Source organism: Syngnathus leptorhynchus, chromosome 8, assembly GCF_054491065.1.
Source record: "Syngnathus leptorhynchus isolate UIUO chromosome 8, UIUO_Slep, whole genome shotgun sequence".
NCBI lineage: Eukaryota > Metazoa > Chordata > Actinopteri > Syngnathiformes > Syngnathidae > Syngnathus > Syngnathus leptorhynchus.
Window position 1 is genome coordinate 7,406,867 of NC_141202.1, and position 15,307 is coordinate 7,422,173.

The 15,307-nt window shown below is 37.9% G+C and overlaps 2 protein-coding genes across 2 annotated transcripts; one reads left to right on the plus strand and one right to left on the minus strand.

Moving 5' to 3' along the window:
- Positions 1 to 148: 148 nt before the first annotated feature.
- Positions 149 to 14,677, minus strand: mc5ra (melanocortin 5a receptor). Its single transcript, XM_085917989.1, has 4 exons — positions 4,023 to 14,677; positions 3,602 to 3,708; positions 3,177 to 3,365; positions 149 to 2,443 (listed from the first exon to the last, which is right to left on the minus strand). The coding sequence occupies exons 1-4, from the start codon at positions 4,158 to 4,160 to the stop codon at positions 1,873 to 1,875; spliced, it is 1,005 nt and encodes a 334-aa protein (XP_085774115.1). The 5' UTR covers positions 4,161 to 14,677; the 3' UTR covers positions 149 to 1,872.
- On the plus strand, positions 8,971 to 13,624 carry mims1a (mitochondrial inner membrane scaffold 1a). The gene is made up of 4 exons (XM_085917991.1): positions 8,971 to 9,132; positions 10,370 to 10,839; positions 12,387 to 12,498; positions 12,831 to 13,624. Exons 2-4 carry the CDS (start codon positions 10,418 to 10,420, stop codon positions 13,110 to 13,112), a joined length of 816 nt encoding a protein of 271 aa, XP_085774117.1. The 5' UTR covers positions 8,971 to 9,132; positions 10,370 to 10,417; the 3' UTR covers positions 13,113 to 13,624.
- Positions 14,678 to 15,307: the final 630 nt, after the last annotated feature.

The window sequence follows — 15,307 nt, forward strand, 5'->3', positions numbered from 1 at the left end:
GCATTGTTTGGCAGTAATGCATGACCTAATTAGAATCTTGATCACCAGACTTGTGAGATGGATGGGATATTCCAGCAACGGACAAATGCTCGCAAATTTGTGAACAGTTTAACATTTATTTTTTATTAACAATGAAAAGATCTTGGGTCTTTGAGTTTAGACATTAAATTTGATCCAGTTAAATACAAATACAAGCATTCATTTCAACAATGAGTATGTGTTTATGTTTATCTGTGAAATTCCATATAGAGTGCATGAACTATGTAACAGCTAATAACAATGTGTCTTTGTTGGCAGCATTATGTCAAGCTTGAGTAGGTTGTCATACTATTTGAATACTGAACTAGAAAATTATTTTGTTATGTTGTAGCTAAAAACATTTCTCTGAAACATTTTCATCAACTATGATCTGTGTTTCCATTGTTACACAGGAACAGAAACCCCGCAATTTCAAATCAGATAAAATACAGTTTTGGAAAATTTAACATGGTATTTACAATGTTTATACAAATGCGGTATTAGCAGTATGAAATGATAACCTGTATGAATGAAAATGAAGGAACGATTCTTAGGCTGCAGTAAACAGAAAACACAATAACAAAAGTGGAGACAGGAAAGATATTGTACATTCAAATTAGAGGCTAATATTGGAGGTATTGGATATCAACAGTTGCGCAACACCTTGCCACGGAGCGGGCACTTGCATGATGTATTTGACTTAAATGTTTGATGTTTTTCTCCTGTTATTAGACAAATATTGATTCCAAACTATTCCAGATGATGCCAGAGTTATTTACGGTTAAATTATCCTACATAGATAGTTTCTGTAAACAAGGGTGTCAACAAGTGGAGTAAGACAGATGGATAAGTCAGGGACCAAATGCACACAGCTTGTCAAAATTCTTCTAATAGCTCTTATTTCTACATTCTTGTTGGTTATATGTTACAGATGAAAATGAATGCCAATTTCATTGTTCCGAGCCAAAAATACATCTGAAGCTCCACGTATCGCCATGGAACTCAAAATTTGTCTGCCTGCAGTTAATCAAATTGACAAAACCGTCAAATTATCAGCTGTGCCAGGAGCGTGTAAAAGAAAACGGTATCAATACGTGAGACGGCACAGCATTGCAATGCAGGGCGGTCTGCCAAATTTCCGATAAACGAGGTTGAATCTGCACGGAAATCAAGATGCGGCAGTTGGTAAAATTAACCATCTCGACAACAGAGAGCCTTTAATCAGTATCCAATAAGTAGCTCTCAGTTTCAAAGATTGGTGACGTACCCATCTCTTATACATGTGACCCCAGATGTCCTGTGGTTCTTGTGACAGTAAGATGCATTGTTTGTATGATTCTCGGTATTTATCCAAATCACTGTGAACGTGGAGAAGAATTCATACAAACCTTTGTACATTTGTGGACCGTGATGGTTTCTACTGAATTGCCAGCAATTTATTCATTTAATAAAATCGAAATACTGTACATAGATGTTTATTTTTATGTTAACATGATATTATTTGAGTTCACAGACCATGGCTCAATTAGAGAGAAATGTTGAATCTCAACAGTTGGATTTGTTTTTTTGAAATGACACTATGTTGTCATCACATGGAATTTTTTTTTCAGTAATTTTGCCTTGTTTCAACCCCACCAAAAATAAATTAGGTAATCCAATCTAACCATTATCCAGTTAAATAATCAGACAGATTTTAATTTGTCTTGATTATTGTCATCCAGTGGACTGCATTATACTATTTGACTTCATCTGACAAAACAGTTTGATTTCCTTTGAAGGCATGTGGATCTAGTGTCATAAATCTATTGATGTTCCTGTGAAGAATTTCATTCCACTGCTTACTCTCTCTCTTGTTCAGCACTTACCACTCAGAGCACAGATGCTGGTGTAGCAATTCCTTAGGTTAAAACAGCAGAATATCTCTTTAAAGGTTTTCCTCATTTCCTGACTCCTGAAGGCATAGATCAATGGGTCAATAACAGAATTGCACATGATGAGGATTAGGTACATGTTAAAGTGAGACATAAAGCACACGCAGGAGCGGTTCCGTGGACAGGATATCATAAGAATCAAATGGAGGAAGAAAGGAGCCCAGCAGACGATGAAGACCCCCAGGAGAATGGTTAGTGTGATGGCGCCTTTCATGCTGGTCTGCTGATGGATGGTGTTGCAACCAGCCAGAGCAGCGATGCGCTTGACATGTGAACGCGCCAGCATGAACATGTGGCTGTAAAGGGATGCCATGATGAGCAGCATGCTGAAGAACATGGCCACAAGGCAAATGATGACAGAGGTGGTATCGGAGTAGATGATAAAGAGAATCCCGCAGCCTGTGCAGAAGGTCCAAATTCCCCCAATGATGCAACCAGCTCGCTTCACTGTCATGATGTTGTGGTATCTCAGTGCATAGAAGATGGTAATATACCTGCAGATAATAAAAGCATGCCCTTTATTATACATATCTATTATTATTATTAAGAGAGGAATTTTAATTAACTGCAAGGAAATGGCAATCAAGCTTCTTATAGCACAACATTCCAGTTTTATTTAGCTGAAGAAATGCATTATTTTGAGACAGTGGTACCTTAGGAGTTTTATTTGTATAGTGACCAAAAGCGTATCAAAGCGTATTCTCACAATTTTTTAAAGAAAAGTAACATTATATTGTTTAAAAACACAATCATTATGTTTCTAAATGATTAAACAATTCTAATTATTATTTATTAGGTCCTAATAAAACACAATAGAAGAGAATTTGACAAAAATGGTTTCATTAAGGACAATTACTACACATTGGGACAATCCAAAAGTTACAATAACTGTAGTGTTGTATGTGAGCCTAAACTAGTGATTGACATTAGGACCATAGCCGGTCGTCTGCTTGTGTGTCTGAAGACGATTTTACCCCTCTGTAGTTGCTTACGTGTTCTGTTGTGAGTTTATCGTTCAGTAGTAAACGGCTGAATCTGCATAAGTGATTTTTTCAAATTTTGGTAAGAACACAAAAAAGTTCTACAAGTGACAGCTTCCAAAACTCGCAAATTGAGTGGCGCACCAGAGAGTCAACGTGCCACAATAATGGAAATTAAAGGACGTGTATAACAACAAATGCACATTTTCCTCTGTTTGCTGAAATGGTAGTATCAGATGATAAATACCTGTCCACAGCGATAGCCACCAGACTGCACATTGATGCCACCACAGAGAGACAGATCATGGAATCAAAAACGTTGTCCATATGTCGGATAAAGTGCTCCTCCACCACCAGCTGTCTGTTGTTGAGCAGGTAGATGACGACTGTTTCCCAGGCATTGGACACACTCACTAACATGTCAGCTACAGCCAAACTGCAAAACCATTACATTGATGATTAAATCACATGATGAAAGCCCTATTCTTTAGCGTGACACAACCCCGTATAATAAATGAACAAATAAAAACAGAAATACAGAAACAAACAAACAAACAAACAAACAGACAAACAAACAAACAAACAAACAAACAAACAAACAAACAAACAAACAAACAAACAAACAAACACATAAATAGATAAATGAAAGAATGAATGAATGAATGTCCTTACCTGCAGACAAAGAAATACATGGGCGAATGAAGGTTCTTATTCTTTATTATAGCTGTAATAACCAGGATGTTCTCTAATAAGGAGATGATCCCCAGGGTCAAAAAGACCTGAGAGAGCAAATTGGAGCATGTTGGTGTCAAAAACAAATTCACAAAGTGGATTTATGATTTATGACTACAGATGAGCTATCCCCCCCCCCCTCATATGTGACATCTTTATGGTCGCTTTTATTAGCCTTGTTGATGGAAAAGCAAATTGTGCAATTCTGCTGCTTTGCCTACAACCGAGCTTTAAATGTTTTTGACTTGACAGATGCCGCTGGCGTGGGAGACAAAAGAAACAAAATTTGATTTTCACTGTTATCAGTTTTTTTTGGGTGGAAACATACAAATATCACATTACAAGATAGGCACTGACATACCTCCACAGCAATGTGGACTTGCTCACATGCTACAAGTTTGATGGTTGTGTCTGGCAGGCTGGAGTTGGAGGTGTATGGCACAGTAGAGTTGCCCATGAACATCTCCTCTTTGTAGGAGGACATGAGAGACACGTTCATCCCTATAGGAGCTCTGGTCCAAATCACTGTCACTCAAGTCAGGATGGCATTTTATTGTAGGCTGACAGAGACAGTACATGTCAAAGTGTCATTTGGGGATGCTTTAGACTGAAGTAAGAGACAGGTGAGTAATTTTAAAGTACAACTCATTTGCTGAGCTATGTGAATAGTTTTACTTGGCCCATGAATGCACGCTGCAAATTGCTTTTTACGAATAACTAGTTATGCATCATTCAAATGACAACAATCAAATGTAATACAGTAATCCCTCGCTATATCACGGTTCATCATTCACGGCCTCGCTGCTTCACAGATTTTTTTCACAGTACAGGACAAACACTGGCTTCAGAAGAAAAAAACACTAGAGCAGAATCGGGACGCAGCGGCAGTCAGAGGCGCAGTGAAATACGCGCGATCTTATCCTACGACAGTACGTACTTTGTATTGATGATTAGAATTATGATTTTACTGTTGGTATTTGTATGAAAGAGTTTACTTCTCTGTTAAACAAAGGCTTGGGTCTGAAATCATGTTTAGTTCTTTGGTTTCAATTCTACGTCACGAATTTCGCCTATCACGGGTTCTTTTCGGAACGTAACCCCCAGTGAAAAATGAGGGATTACTGTAAATATAAATAAAAACAAAACAAAATGAAATAAAATCAATAAAAAGATCAATTTGATGCACCTTCAGGCTTCCAAATGCCATGGCTTTCAATGTGCTTTTTCTAACGTCATTTGACACATTCAAATTAGTGTAACACAAAAAACAGAAGCATGGTACAAATGAAACTTCCAGCTGCGTTTAAAGAGCCTCCCCCGGCTCCTCCACTGGTGCCAAAGCAATAACTATTGTCATTACAATAATAATATTTTTATAGCACAAACATTCACACTGTTCAAACTATTACCGTTGCCCTTGTCTGCATCTTTCATGACTGAAAAGAGAGACTTAACACTATAAAACTGATCAACTTTGTGAACTAAATGTCAATTTAACCATGACTTTGAAACTATGCCATGTCCCAAACTGTGAACAGACAGAACAGTGATGCCCCTTATGATTATACATTTAGTATGTGGTTTTAACGATTAAAACCAGCCCCTAGTGGAGGAGAAAATGAATGGTTCTTCAGAAATGTTAAATGACATGTTTTAGTGAAAGTTAAAAGGTAAAGATGCACAGATACACTTATCTCATCTTGATTGTTTTATTTGAGCTGAAACTTAGTGAGATGGTGAATTAAGACAATGTCTTCATGTCAGTATCCAAAAACATTGAAATCTAGCAGTGATCAGTGAAGATAAAAAGCTTAAGCTGGCGGTGTTTTACAATAAAAGAGGGACTTTGTGTCCGCATCCTGTTTCTCATCAATGAGACACTTGGAACTTCCCTGTAGGCAAATAAACACTCTCTCAACTCATGACTTGGAAAGTAGATCCTGCAGAGTTTTTTAATGTGCCATAGTGCTTTCCAATGCAAAGAATTGTCAAAGTATTTTCCTTCACAAATATATAATTGTCTAAATTGTCCATGGGTGGTAATGTGAGTGTGAACCTTTGTCTGCACTGATTGTGGCCTTCCATTGATAGGTGACAATCCAGGGCGTGTCACGGAATTGCCACTGTCAAGCAAGAAATCTCAAGTCTGTACATTTTCTTGACATCCATATGTTCACACATATGCCACTGTTCTACGTAGGAATGCCATTTGGGACTGTTTTGCTATTGGCAGCTGTTTCATATTGTTTGATGCATCCTGACAGAATTATTTATTGCTGGTCAGTTTTCAGGGAACATTCATTGTCGATAGTACTGATGTTTTGAGAAACACAATTGACGTGTTGCTATTCATACACTGAGATGAAAATGTGCAATGTAATTACAGGTTATTAGATTTTCTGCAACAACAGCTTAATTAGGGACAGCTCATTCCTTTGCAATTAGTACATTCGTCAAAGAATATTGATGAAAGCAATATTAATAAATTAACATTGTTAAGCAAACCGGGGAATTTCAAACCTCAAACGGAACACAGCAATGTGACTTTCGAAATCACAGTCACAGTCACAGTGTGAGAATTCAGAAACTATTTGTGGCTGGGCTCTAGTTTGAAAGCCAAACAACGTATTTATTATTACTCAAAATTAACATAATTGATTTAGCCCTGCTGAGCGTTTAACACTTATGACTGGGAACTTACATAACTAAGTACAACCTTGCCAGCCTATTAAGAAAATCTAAGGAGCCCCAAAATTTTCGAGACCCTCTTATTATTATTAAAAACCTAGATAACTGTAAAAACCATACACTTTTTGCTAGTCTATACACTAGTTAGCATTAATTAATTTATTGCTGAATTTACTGTTCAATCAAGTTGCTACGATCAAGCTTAATTTTTGCACTTATTCAAATAATTTGTGAACAAACTGATAGAGAAAAATTTGAATTATTATTCTTGCATACCCCAAGTCTTTTAGCCTACATAGACATTCACACAAAATTAAATTAATACCACACACAATTGAGTTCAGTTTTGACAAAATGATAGAAGTTATTCTGTTTTAAGTACACTGATGAGTAAAGATGATGGACTCACCTCATGCAGCAGAAGTGACTCAAATCTTCTCTTTAAAGGCTTAGTGCACTGACTGGATTGTTCCTCTGTTGACCATCAGACTAAATGATTCGTGAGGATGAGGATGCAATGCAGTGAGCGTTTCAGAGGGAAGCCCAGAGAAGATAAGGTTGGCTTGTGAAACGGGAGAGAGCTTGTGTGTTTGGTGTGTGTGATGTCATCAGTCATTTACCTAACGATGTACTGTAGCAGCTAGTTGTAAACAACTGATTATTTATTATACAGTGAAGTGTGTAAAGATACGTGTGATTTTAATGATAGTACTTTCTCCATATTCAAGGGTAATTATGTTCACTGACCGTCTACCAAAAAATTAATTATGGGTCTTGGGGGCGAAGGGGACAACGAGTCAGTCAGAATCAATTGCACGATTTAAAGCAACATACAATTAAAATAATATTAAATATATAAATATAATATTAAAATAAAGACATACCCTGTTTATGTATGTACTGTATATTATGTGACATGTCCCATACTGTTCATTTTGGACTTGTTTCCTGGTCTCCTGTGCTCTAACAATGCAATAGCTATGACATATTGCCACAAGAAAGTGTTAGTGAAAGAGGCAAACAGAAAAGAAAGTGGGCATTGTTTGTTTCATCTTCATATTTACAGCATGTCCATGTGAACAAATTTATGAATTCCCCTTCAGATATGGATGGAAATTCTTGTAATCTCTTTTCCTAAAGAAAAGCCAGAAATTATCGCCATCAAGAGCAATAGTCGACTCGTTTCCGCTGTTCTGTTGCTACTTATGTTCGTCAACATCATAATCGACTCGCACTATTGCAACTCTTGGTTTTCAAATCTGTTAGAAGGCTGTTGTGTTTTATAGTTTTTCATGAAATGACCGTCCAATATTTCGCGCTTGAAACTGTACGTTCCAAAAGATTTCAGCCTGTTCTGCTTTTGACATTTCAGCTAGATGGATCAAGTGGCGTGATAAAATACCATGAGGTGTAAATGGCAAGAATATTTATACGCTGCAAGGGGTGAAGCTGAGAGGCCAAGAGTACACTAAAATCTATGCAAAGCGAACTCACATACCAAACAGACTCCAGCATCACCTCACGTGTCGTCACATCAGTAAAGTTAGCAGTGTTTTATTCTTGTTATATTTGACTATTAACGGTTGTTAACTTCTTTTTACTTAGGTGATGTTTAAGCCGAAACAAAAAAAAACAGATGGAGTGTAACTGGGATGCATTGTTTTTTTTAATCATTTTTTTTTAATAATAAGATAATAATAAGTCTTATTAGACATGGAGGAGGGAGAAAATGTTTTCTAAATCACTGTTTCCATATCCAATTGCTCCCTATGTGTCTTGTGATTGGTTGGAATTAAAAAGAAGCCTTGTATTCAAAGAACATTTGCGCCAAAGTGGAAAATCCTTTGTTTCCAGCTGAGTTGAGGCATAACTTGGAAGAAATACTTGCATGACTGGAATTATCATGAACACACTATCACAGGGTTTTTCATTTTCAATTTTGCTTTAACAAGTTATGTTTACCTGTATCTTTAAACAGCTAAAATAACAACCAAATAACAGGAGCAACACCAGGCTTAAGTGAATTTTTTTTTGGCTTTGTATAATACAGCTGGCACAGCTGATGTTAGGCCTAAACTCACTGTGTACTCAGAAAAAAAAAAGTGCTATAACTGTTTATCAATACAACGTCTTGTTTGTGTGTTAAGCCATGATTTTCGATTATGACACGTTTTCTGAATATGAACATTGTGGTATTAAGGGCATATAATATTAATTGGAAAAATGTGATGTGTGTGATGGTTTAGTCATAAAGCAGCATATTTATAGTTTTTCTTTTTCTCTTTACTGGTCTGCAGCAATGATTGAATCATGACTCTTCATTTTCAAAGCCTTCCAGACTAGACAATCATGCCTGTCAAGTGTGTTGTATTTTGTAATCAACGCTTGTTTGATACTTCTGTAACACTAATGATTTCATAATAAGCATTTGGTGTGCGTGATAACATTATCCCTACGACTCATGAAGTGCCATCCTCCTTGCATGGCTTAAAATTGGTGGATTAACACATGTCTAATAATTGTAATTTACTGGGAAAATATTCTTGTTATTTGTTATTTTGGATCTACATCTTGTTATGCATTTGAAGAGATGCAAGTTGGCAGTCAAGGGAGAACTACGTTACCCATGATGCACAGCGCGTTGTGCGTCAATACTCGTGCGCCGTGCATTCTCATCTCGACAGAAATGTGGTCCTTGACCGCCACAGTGCCTGAGCAGGTTGACATGGCGTTCAGGATTGAAGATTAGTGCCATTCGTTCCCTCCAACGCGTAACATAAATCGTAAGTGAGCTCTGCTCCTTTTTAAAATCGTCATTTCAGCCAGAAGTGTACATGATGACATCTCCGCTCCATCGCCAATTAGCGGCTAGCTAAGTGCTAACGAAAATCCAAATCTCAAAGTTGGCAGCACTTTGAGATTTGGCATTGAGAATAAACCTCCATGTAAGAGGGTCTGCAACAAGAACAAACGACGCCTAAACATTGCAGTTTTGTACAGAGTTTGTTTTCATTTAGAACACAAAGGAGCCTTTCACGTGTCCTCCAAATACGAGCTGGCCAATGTCAACTCCTGGTGAATGTTAAGTTAGCCAACAGTGTTGTGATTTCCGGTTGGAAGCTGTGCCATATGTTACGACATGGAAACTCTGCGTATTCTTAGATAGATGTACAGTATTTGCATCGGAGGACTCCCTCCTCAAACAGTCGTCCACATTTTTTTTTTATCTCAGTCAAAGTTCACTCAATGACTTGTTTTGTTCCTGGTTGTGGGTGTATCAAATCGTCCTTTCATAGTAATGTCGGATAACCATTGAGACAACGACTTAACTTTTGGCATAGTTTAGAACTGACCCGTTTGGACATTGTGTTTTATGACACCCATAAAAAAATAGTTTGTTTCAAAACGTCCTACAGAATATATTATTATCCCATGTATATCACAGCAATTTAGGCTCAAAAATTGAAATAAACAAATCTTCACCCAATCCAAATTCCAAAAAACTGACAACTATTAGGTTCAACCTTATTTGATGTAAAAGATACAATTCTTGTTAAAATCATTGAGAATAAATTGGAAGGGTGTTAAGCCTCATTTTGGCGGTTTTTAGTACCGGATTTCCAAGCCGATTTGGAATTAGCAGGGCAATTAAAAAAGATTTCGGCGAATTCTATCTCTATCAATTCGCCGAAATCTTCCTTTTCAACGTAATCGTTACATGATCAAAACAAGATTCAATATGCCATTGACTGGCTTTTTTTTTTTTTTTTTTTTTTACAATTACAAGTATTGTTTCATCCGACTCTGAAGCAGTATTGAAGAAATAAGAAGACCGGCAAAAAAAAGAAGCTAACTCGACCATATGTATATTTCTTGAACTCGTTGCAAGCTAGTTGCAATTTCGCCTCATTGCTTGATACAAAATTGGTGTGCTCTGCTAAAATGTGATACCAAGGCAGAATTGCAACAGCCAAAACAGAATGAAACTTTAATTGTACATTTTATCCTCTTCTTTCACAGTGTGCGGGTGAAACGGGTGAAGGTGGCATCCATAAAAAAGGGAGAAAGATGATGATAATGCCGCACATCATCACTCGCGGCACACTGCGAAGGGCTGCAGCGCTGCGTCAATTACTGCCATGCGTCACTGTCCATGACTCGCCACATTCATCGTGCAGATGCGTCTTTCGCCTGCCCCCTCCGCACCCTGCAGGCTGGCATTGGTTCTCGACATCATCGTCCAGCTTGGTGGCCCATCAGCCCAAACATCAGTCACCAGGGGGAGAAACGTCCATTTCTTCACCTCAGACATCAGATCAGCAAGACAAAGACGGGCCCAGTGTTGAAGAGGTAGACCCTTTGCAGGACAAGTCCATTGGTCTTGTTCAGAGATTCAAGAAGACCTTCAAACAGTACGGGAAGGTGATGATCCCGGTGCATCTCCTCACGTCTTCATTTTGGTTTGGAACCTTCTACTATGCTGCTATGAAGTAAGTGATTTCATGGCACTTGTATGGAACAGTTTACAATTTGCAGACAAATGGGGGGGAAAAAAGCATATCAAGCGTGTTACACTAAATGTAAATAAATTTGTGGCCAATATGTCAACGCTTTGGTCTCTGATCATCATCCAAAACTGGACCTCAATGCCACTTCACTGTAGTTACACATACCAAATACAATTGTATGGTACCTCTCGGTTTACAATCAAATTAATTTGCTCCTGTTGATGATTTTTAAAGATGCAAAATGTACTTTTAGGTTGTTGATTGTTGTTAATCAAAAAGTATTTTGGATTTTTGTGATTTAACTACAGAAGAATAGGAATATACTTTATGGGGATTTCAATTTCTGTACCTATGATTTTATTCTTTAACTATATTATGATAAGTTTGACAATTTTGGTCACTATTATTTTATCTCAACTTTTTGTTGTCCTCGAAAAGCCACCACCAAAACCACTACCTGATGGAAATCCGATTTACTATGTTATATTTTGATGAACTTCCATTGTCCACCAGAAATGTCTCTCCAACGGAGAAGGCGGCATCGCTTTTATTCAGTTTCTTTGAATAAAGAGTAAAGCAATTCAGTCTCTTTGAATAAAGAGTGAAGCAATTCAGTCACTGAAAAACACTCAATAGATGAGTTTAGGATAGTTAATTAACCAAATGTCAAAAGCCTTGGATACTTAGAGTTTATATAAAAGGTCTCCACGCCCCTATTCAAATGCCAGGGTTATGTGATGTACAAATGAAAAATGTTTTCCACCATTAATGTATCCTTTGCAAGTCAATTGAAAAAACTATAAGAGAAAATAATGGATAATGTGGTTTCACAATTTTACACACCCTTTCATGGCTGTGTTCAACATTACCCAGCTACATACAAATTCATAGTAAATGCCTCTGATTAACCCCGCATAAAGTTCATTCTCACAAGAAGCAGAAAGATTCCACATAATCAAAGGGCTCGGCATTGTTTGGGAGATGGGTACAAAGGAATTTCCAGGGCCATAAGCGCGGAACGCAGTGAAGACAATCTTTGATAATTGAACACAAGAGTGAGTGACATTACTAAGAACATTGGTGAAAATAAGCGAAAGAAAGCTGACACCAACAATGAAGTTTCTGAAATTTCTGGCAAATAGTGGCTCTTGAGTACATGTCACAAGATTGCCAGGATTCTTCATAAGTCTTGGCCATGGGTTGAGGTGGCAAAAAAAACCCTTCAAGAATATATTTATGCATGACAATGGCCCAAATTGCGACGAGATTAAGATTTGATGATGGCCCAGTCAGAGTCCAGACCTGAACACGAACTAGATCATCTTTATTTCCCCCTTAAGATTTTGTTGTTTCAATTTTTTTATTTGTCCAGATGTGTAGATTGTAGATTTTGGGCAGATGATTGACAAGGGGATGTTTTTTCCCCAAATGAGTATAATTGTGTATGATAATTATGAAAACAACTGTGTAGGAACTTTGTTTTACCCGCAAGTTTAAATCATTACATATTTTTCCTTTCCTTTCTCCAGAGGTGTGAATGTAGTACAATTCCTGGAGATGATCAATGTGCCAGAAACTCTTGTTGGACTACTGAGAGACTCATCGAGTGGTTATGCTCTGACTGCTTACGCCATGTACAAGGTAATTCACGTTCGTTCGTTCTTTCATTCGCTGATCATTCTTAATAGACGAAAGCACACCTACTTAAATTTTGACATGAGGAATGATGCATTTTGGGGTTCACATCAGCAGTTATGCATGGAGTTAGTTAACTAGCTATGCCTTCACCTAACAAAATGTTTACTCTGATGATTCATTTTTCACAACACTCCAGATACCCAACTGCTGTAGACAAGTCATTAAAAAGTGAACCGTCCCTAATTTGTCCCCTAGCTTTCAAAGCTAATGGGATGCTGCCTAAGTGGGCGATGTATTGTTTATCTGCTGACTAATCTGTGTCTGTCCTCTTCCAGATTGCCACTCCTGCCAGATACGCAGTGACTCTGGGCGGCACGTCTCTGTCTGTTCAATACCTCCGAAAGCATGGCTACTTATCCACACCGCCGCCAGTCAAAGAGTACTTCCAGGACAAGATGGAGGAAACAAAGGAGAGGTTTTCAGAGAAAATGGAAGAAACAAAAGAACGCCTCTCGGAGAAAATGGAAGAGACTAAGGACAAGCTGTCTGAGAAGCTACAAGAAACCAAAGACCGAGTATCTGAGGGGAAAGCATTTTTTAGGAAGAAAAATGATTAGAAAGCATTGCAGGTGGTGCCTCAATAAATGATCTAATTAAAGTCTGAAATAATCTGTAATTTGGAGCTAGACTGGGGGGAGATGAGCAAGATGCATTTGTTCTGAAAATGTCTTTGTCGTCTACGTATTAGTCACATTCATGAACAGTACAGTGTTAATTGTAGACCAAGCAGCAGCTTGACAAACCTCTGGCACGCCTTCCTTCAAGCACCCCAACACCCCCAACCTCCTCGGGTAATTACAGCAGCTCAAGCGATCAGCGCTTTAACTTTTTGTAATGCACCAAGAGTTAATAAAGGAATGACACAGTAAAAGCCTTCTGATTGTTGTCAAGCTTAAACTTAATGCTTGTTACAGCTGCATGTACAAGATCCTCAAAGCTTTTCTCGAGGCTCAATGTGTCCCTGTATCATTTTTTTTAATGTACATACTGAGAAAAATGCATTTTCTATGTAATAATTTGACAATGACCCCTTAGCCAATACTGTAGAACTAGTGAGACTAATAATAAATGAAACTCACGATTAAAACTCACGTATCACGTTCATAAATTATTTTGTTTTACTCATTCAGTTGTGGTCTATATAAAGTGGAACAGCGATACTTTTATTCTTGTTCTGAGGTGCGGATCAGAGCAAGCTGTTATGGTTTAAATGCAAATAAGATATTTAATATCCCACACAAGATGTACATCTTCCTTTCTGGTCATCATATTTGTAGTTTTTTAGCCAAGGTAGCGTTTACTTGCGCCACAAACCTTTTGATTGAGTAAAAGATGTCAACTTGTACATACATACATTACGTATTACAAAATAAATCCCCACACTATATTTACGAACACGTCTTGTAAACAAGCACTGCAGTCAAGCTATGAAGTAAGCAAATGCTAGCGTTGGCAATAAGCTAATGAATGCATTTAACACATTATTGTATTTTCAAGAATAAAACAGCTCAATCGATGCAATTCATCTCAAAATACACCCACAAGCAAAAGGATAGAGCGCATATGTCCAAAATCAGAAAGACTGATGCTAATGCGATGAACGTCTTATAAACAAGCACTGCAGTCAAGCTACGAAATAAGCTAATGCTAGCACTAGCAAGAAGCTAACGAATGCATTTAACACATTATGTTCCCCAAGAATAAAACACACGTTCAATGCTATCAAAATGAGTGCATCATAGACACGCAATAAAATGAAAGTGAAATACAATTTATTATTTTGTGTCATCTCAAGCTTACCGCTTTACTTTGTCCGCCGTGTCCATCAATTGGAGGAACTGAACGATCACCGAAAGAAAGTCTTTCAGCGAATCCTTCTCTATACTGACAAAACATTTCTGAAACACTCGTCCTTGAACAAATAGGACTGTGCCCACACTGCTTGAAAAATAAAACTCTATCAGGCACTTTTTTTGAGGTTCTTATGCTGGGGGACGGTGGAATAAATTGTGTGGCTTGATGCATCCAACAACAGAACATTTTGATCTTTCCACTTCGGCATGCTTGAGTTGTTTGGACTACAAAAGTCTCTCCGAGTAGTAAAGATGGCGGATTTGCGATACCGTTGGCCACACCCATTAACTTGTTTGGTAGTCCCGCCCCAAAGGATGTGACGTAATAGATAAAAGTAGGGAGAAAAACGAACGATGTAAAAAATAGCCCCCAAACAGATCATAAAAGTATCTGCAACACCTGGCGGGATAGATGACAGTTTTCTACAATCTTGGAGACTCCAAATGCCTAATAAAATGTATATAAAAGCAAAACCAGATTTTCATGATTTCCTTTTTTGTTGACTCTAAAGAGGTTCTTGGTTTCCTTTTGGGCTTCTCCATGGCAACCACAGCTGACTCATTGGTGTGAGTTCATTGATTTTGTTTTTCACTCCAAATTTTTCTTCAGTTAAACTCTGAATTTATCTTGCAGCATTAATGCTATTTTTCCGGGGTTACATTTTTGGCAACCTTCACAGCATCCATCATAGTGTAAATGTTGAATGTGCTAAACTTGCGTGTGTGTGTGTGTGTGTGTGTGTGTGTGTGTGTGTGTGTGTGTGTGTGTGTGTGTGTGTGTGTGTGTGTGTGTGTGTGTGTGAGTCCAGAACAGTTACAATGACCTCCACTGTCTAAACTAATGTTAATTTGTTTATACAGTCCAGTGCCCCCCACTCCCAGCACAAGCACCTGTCGGC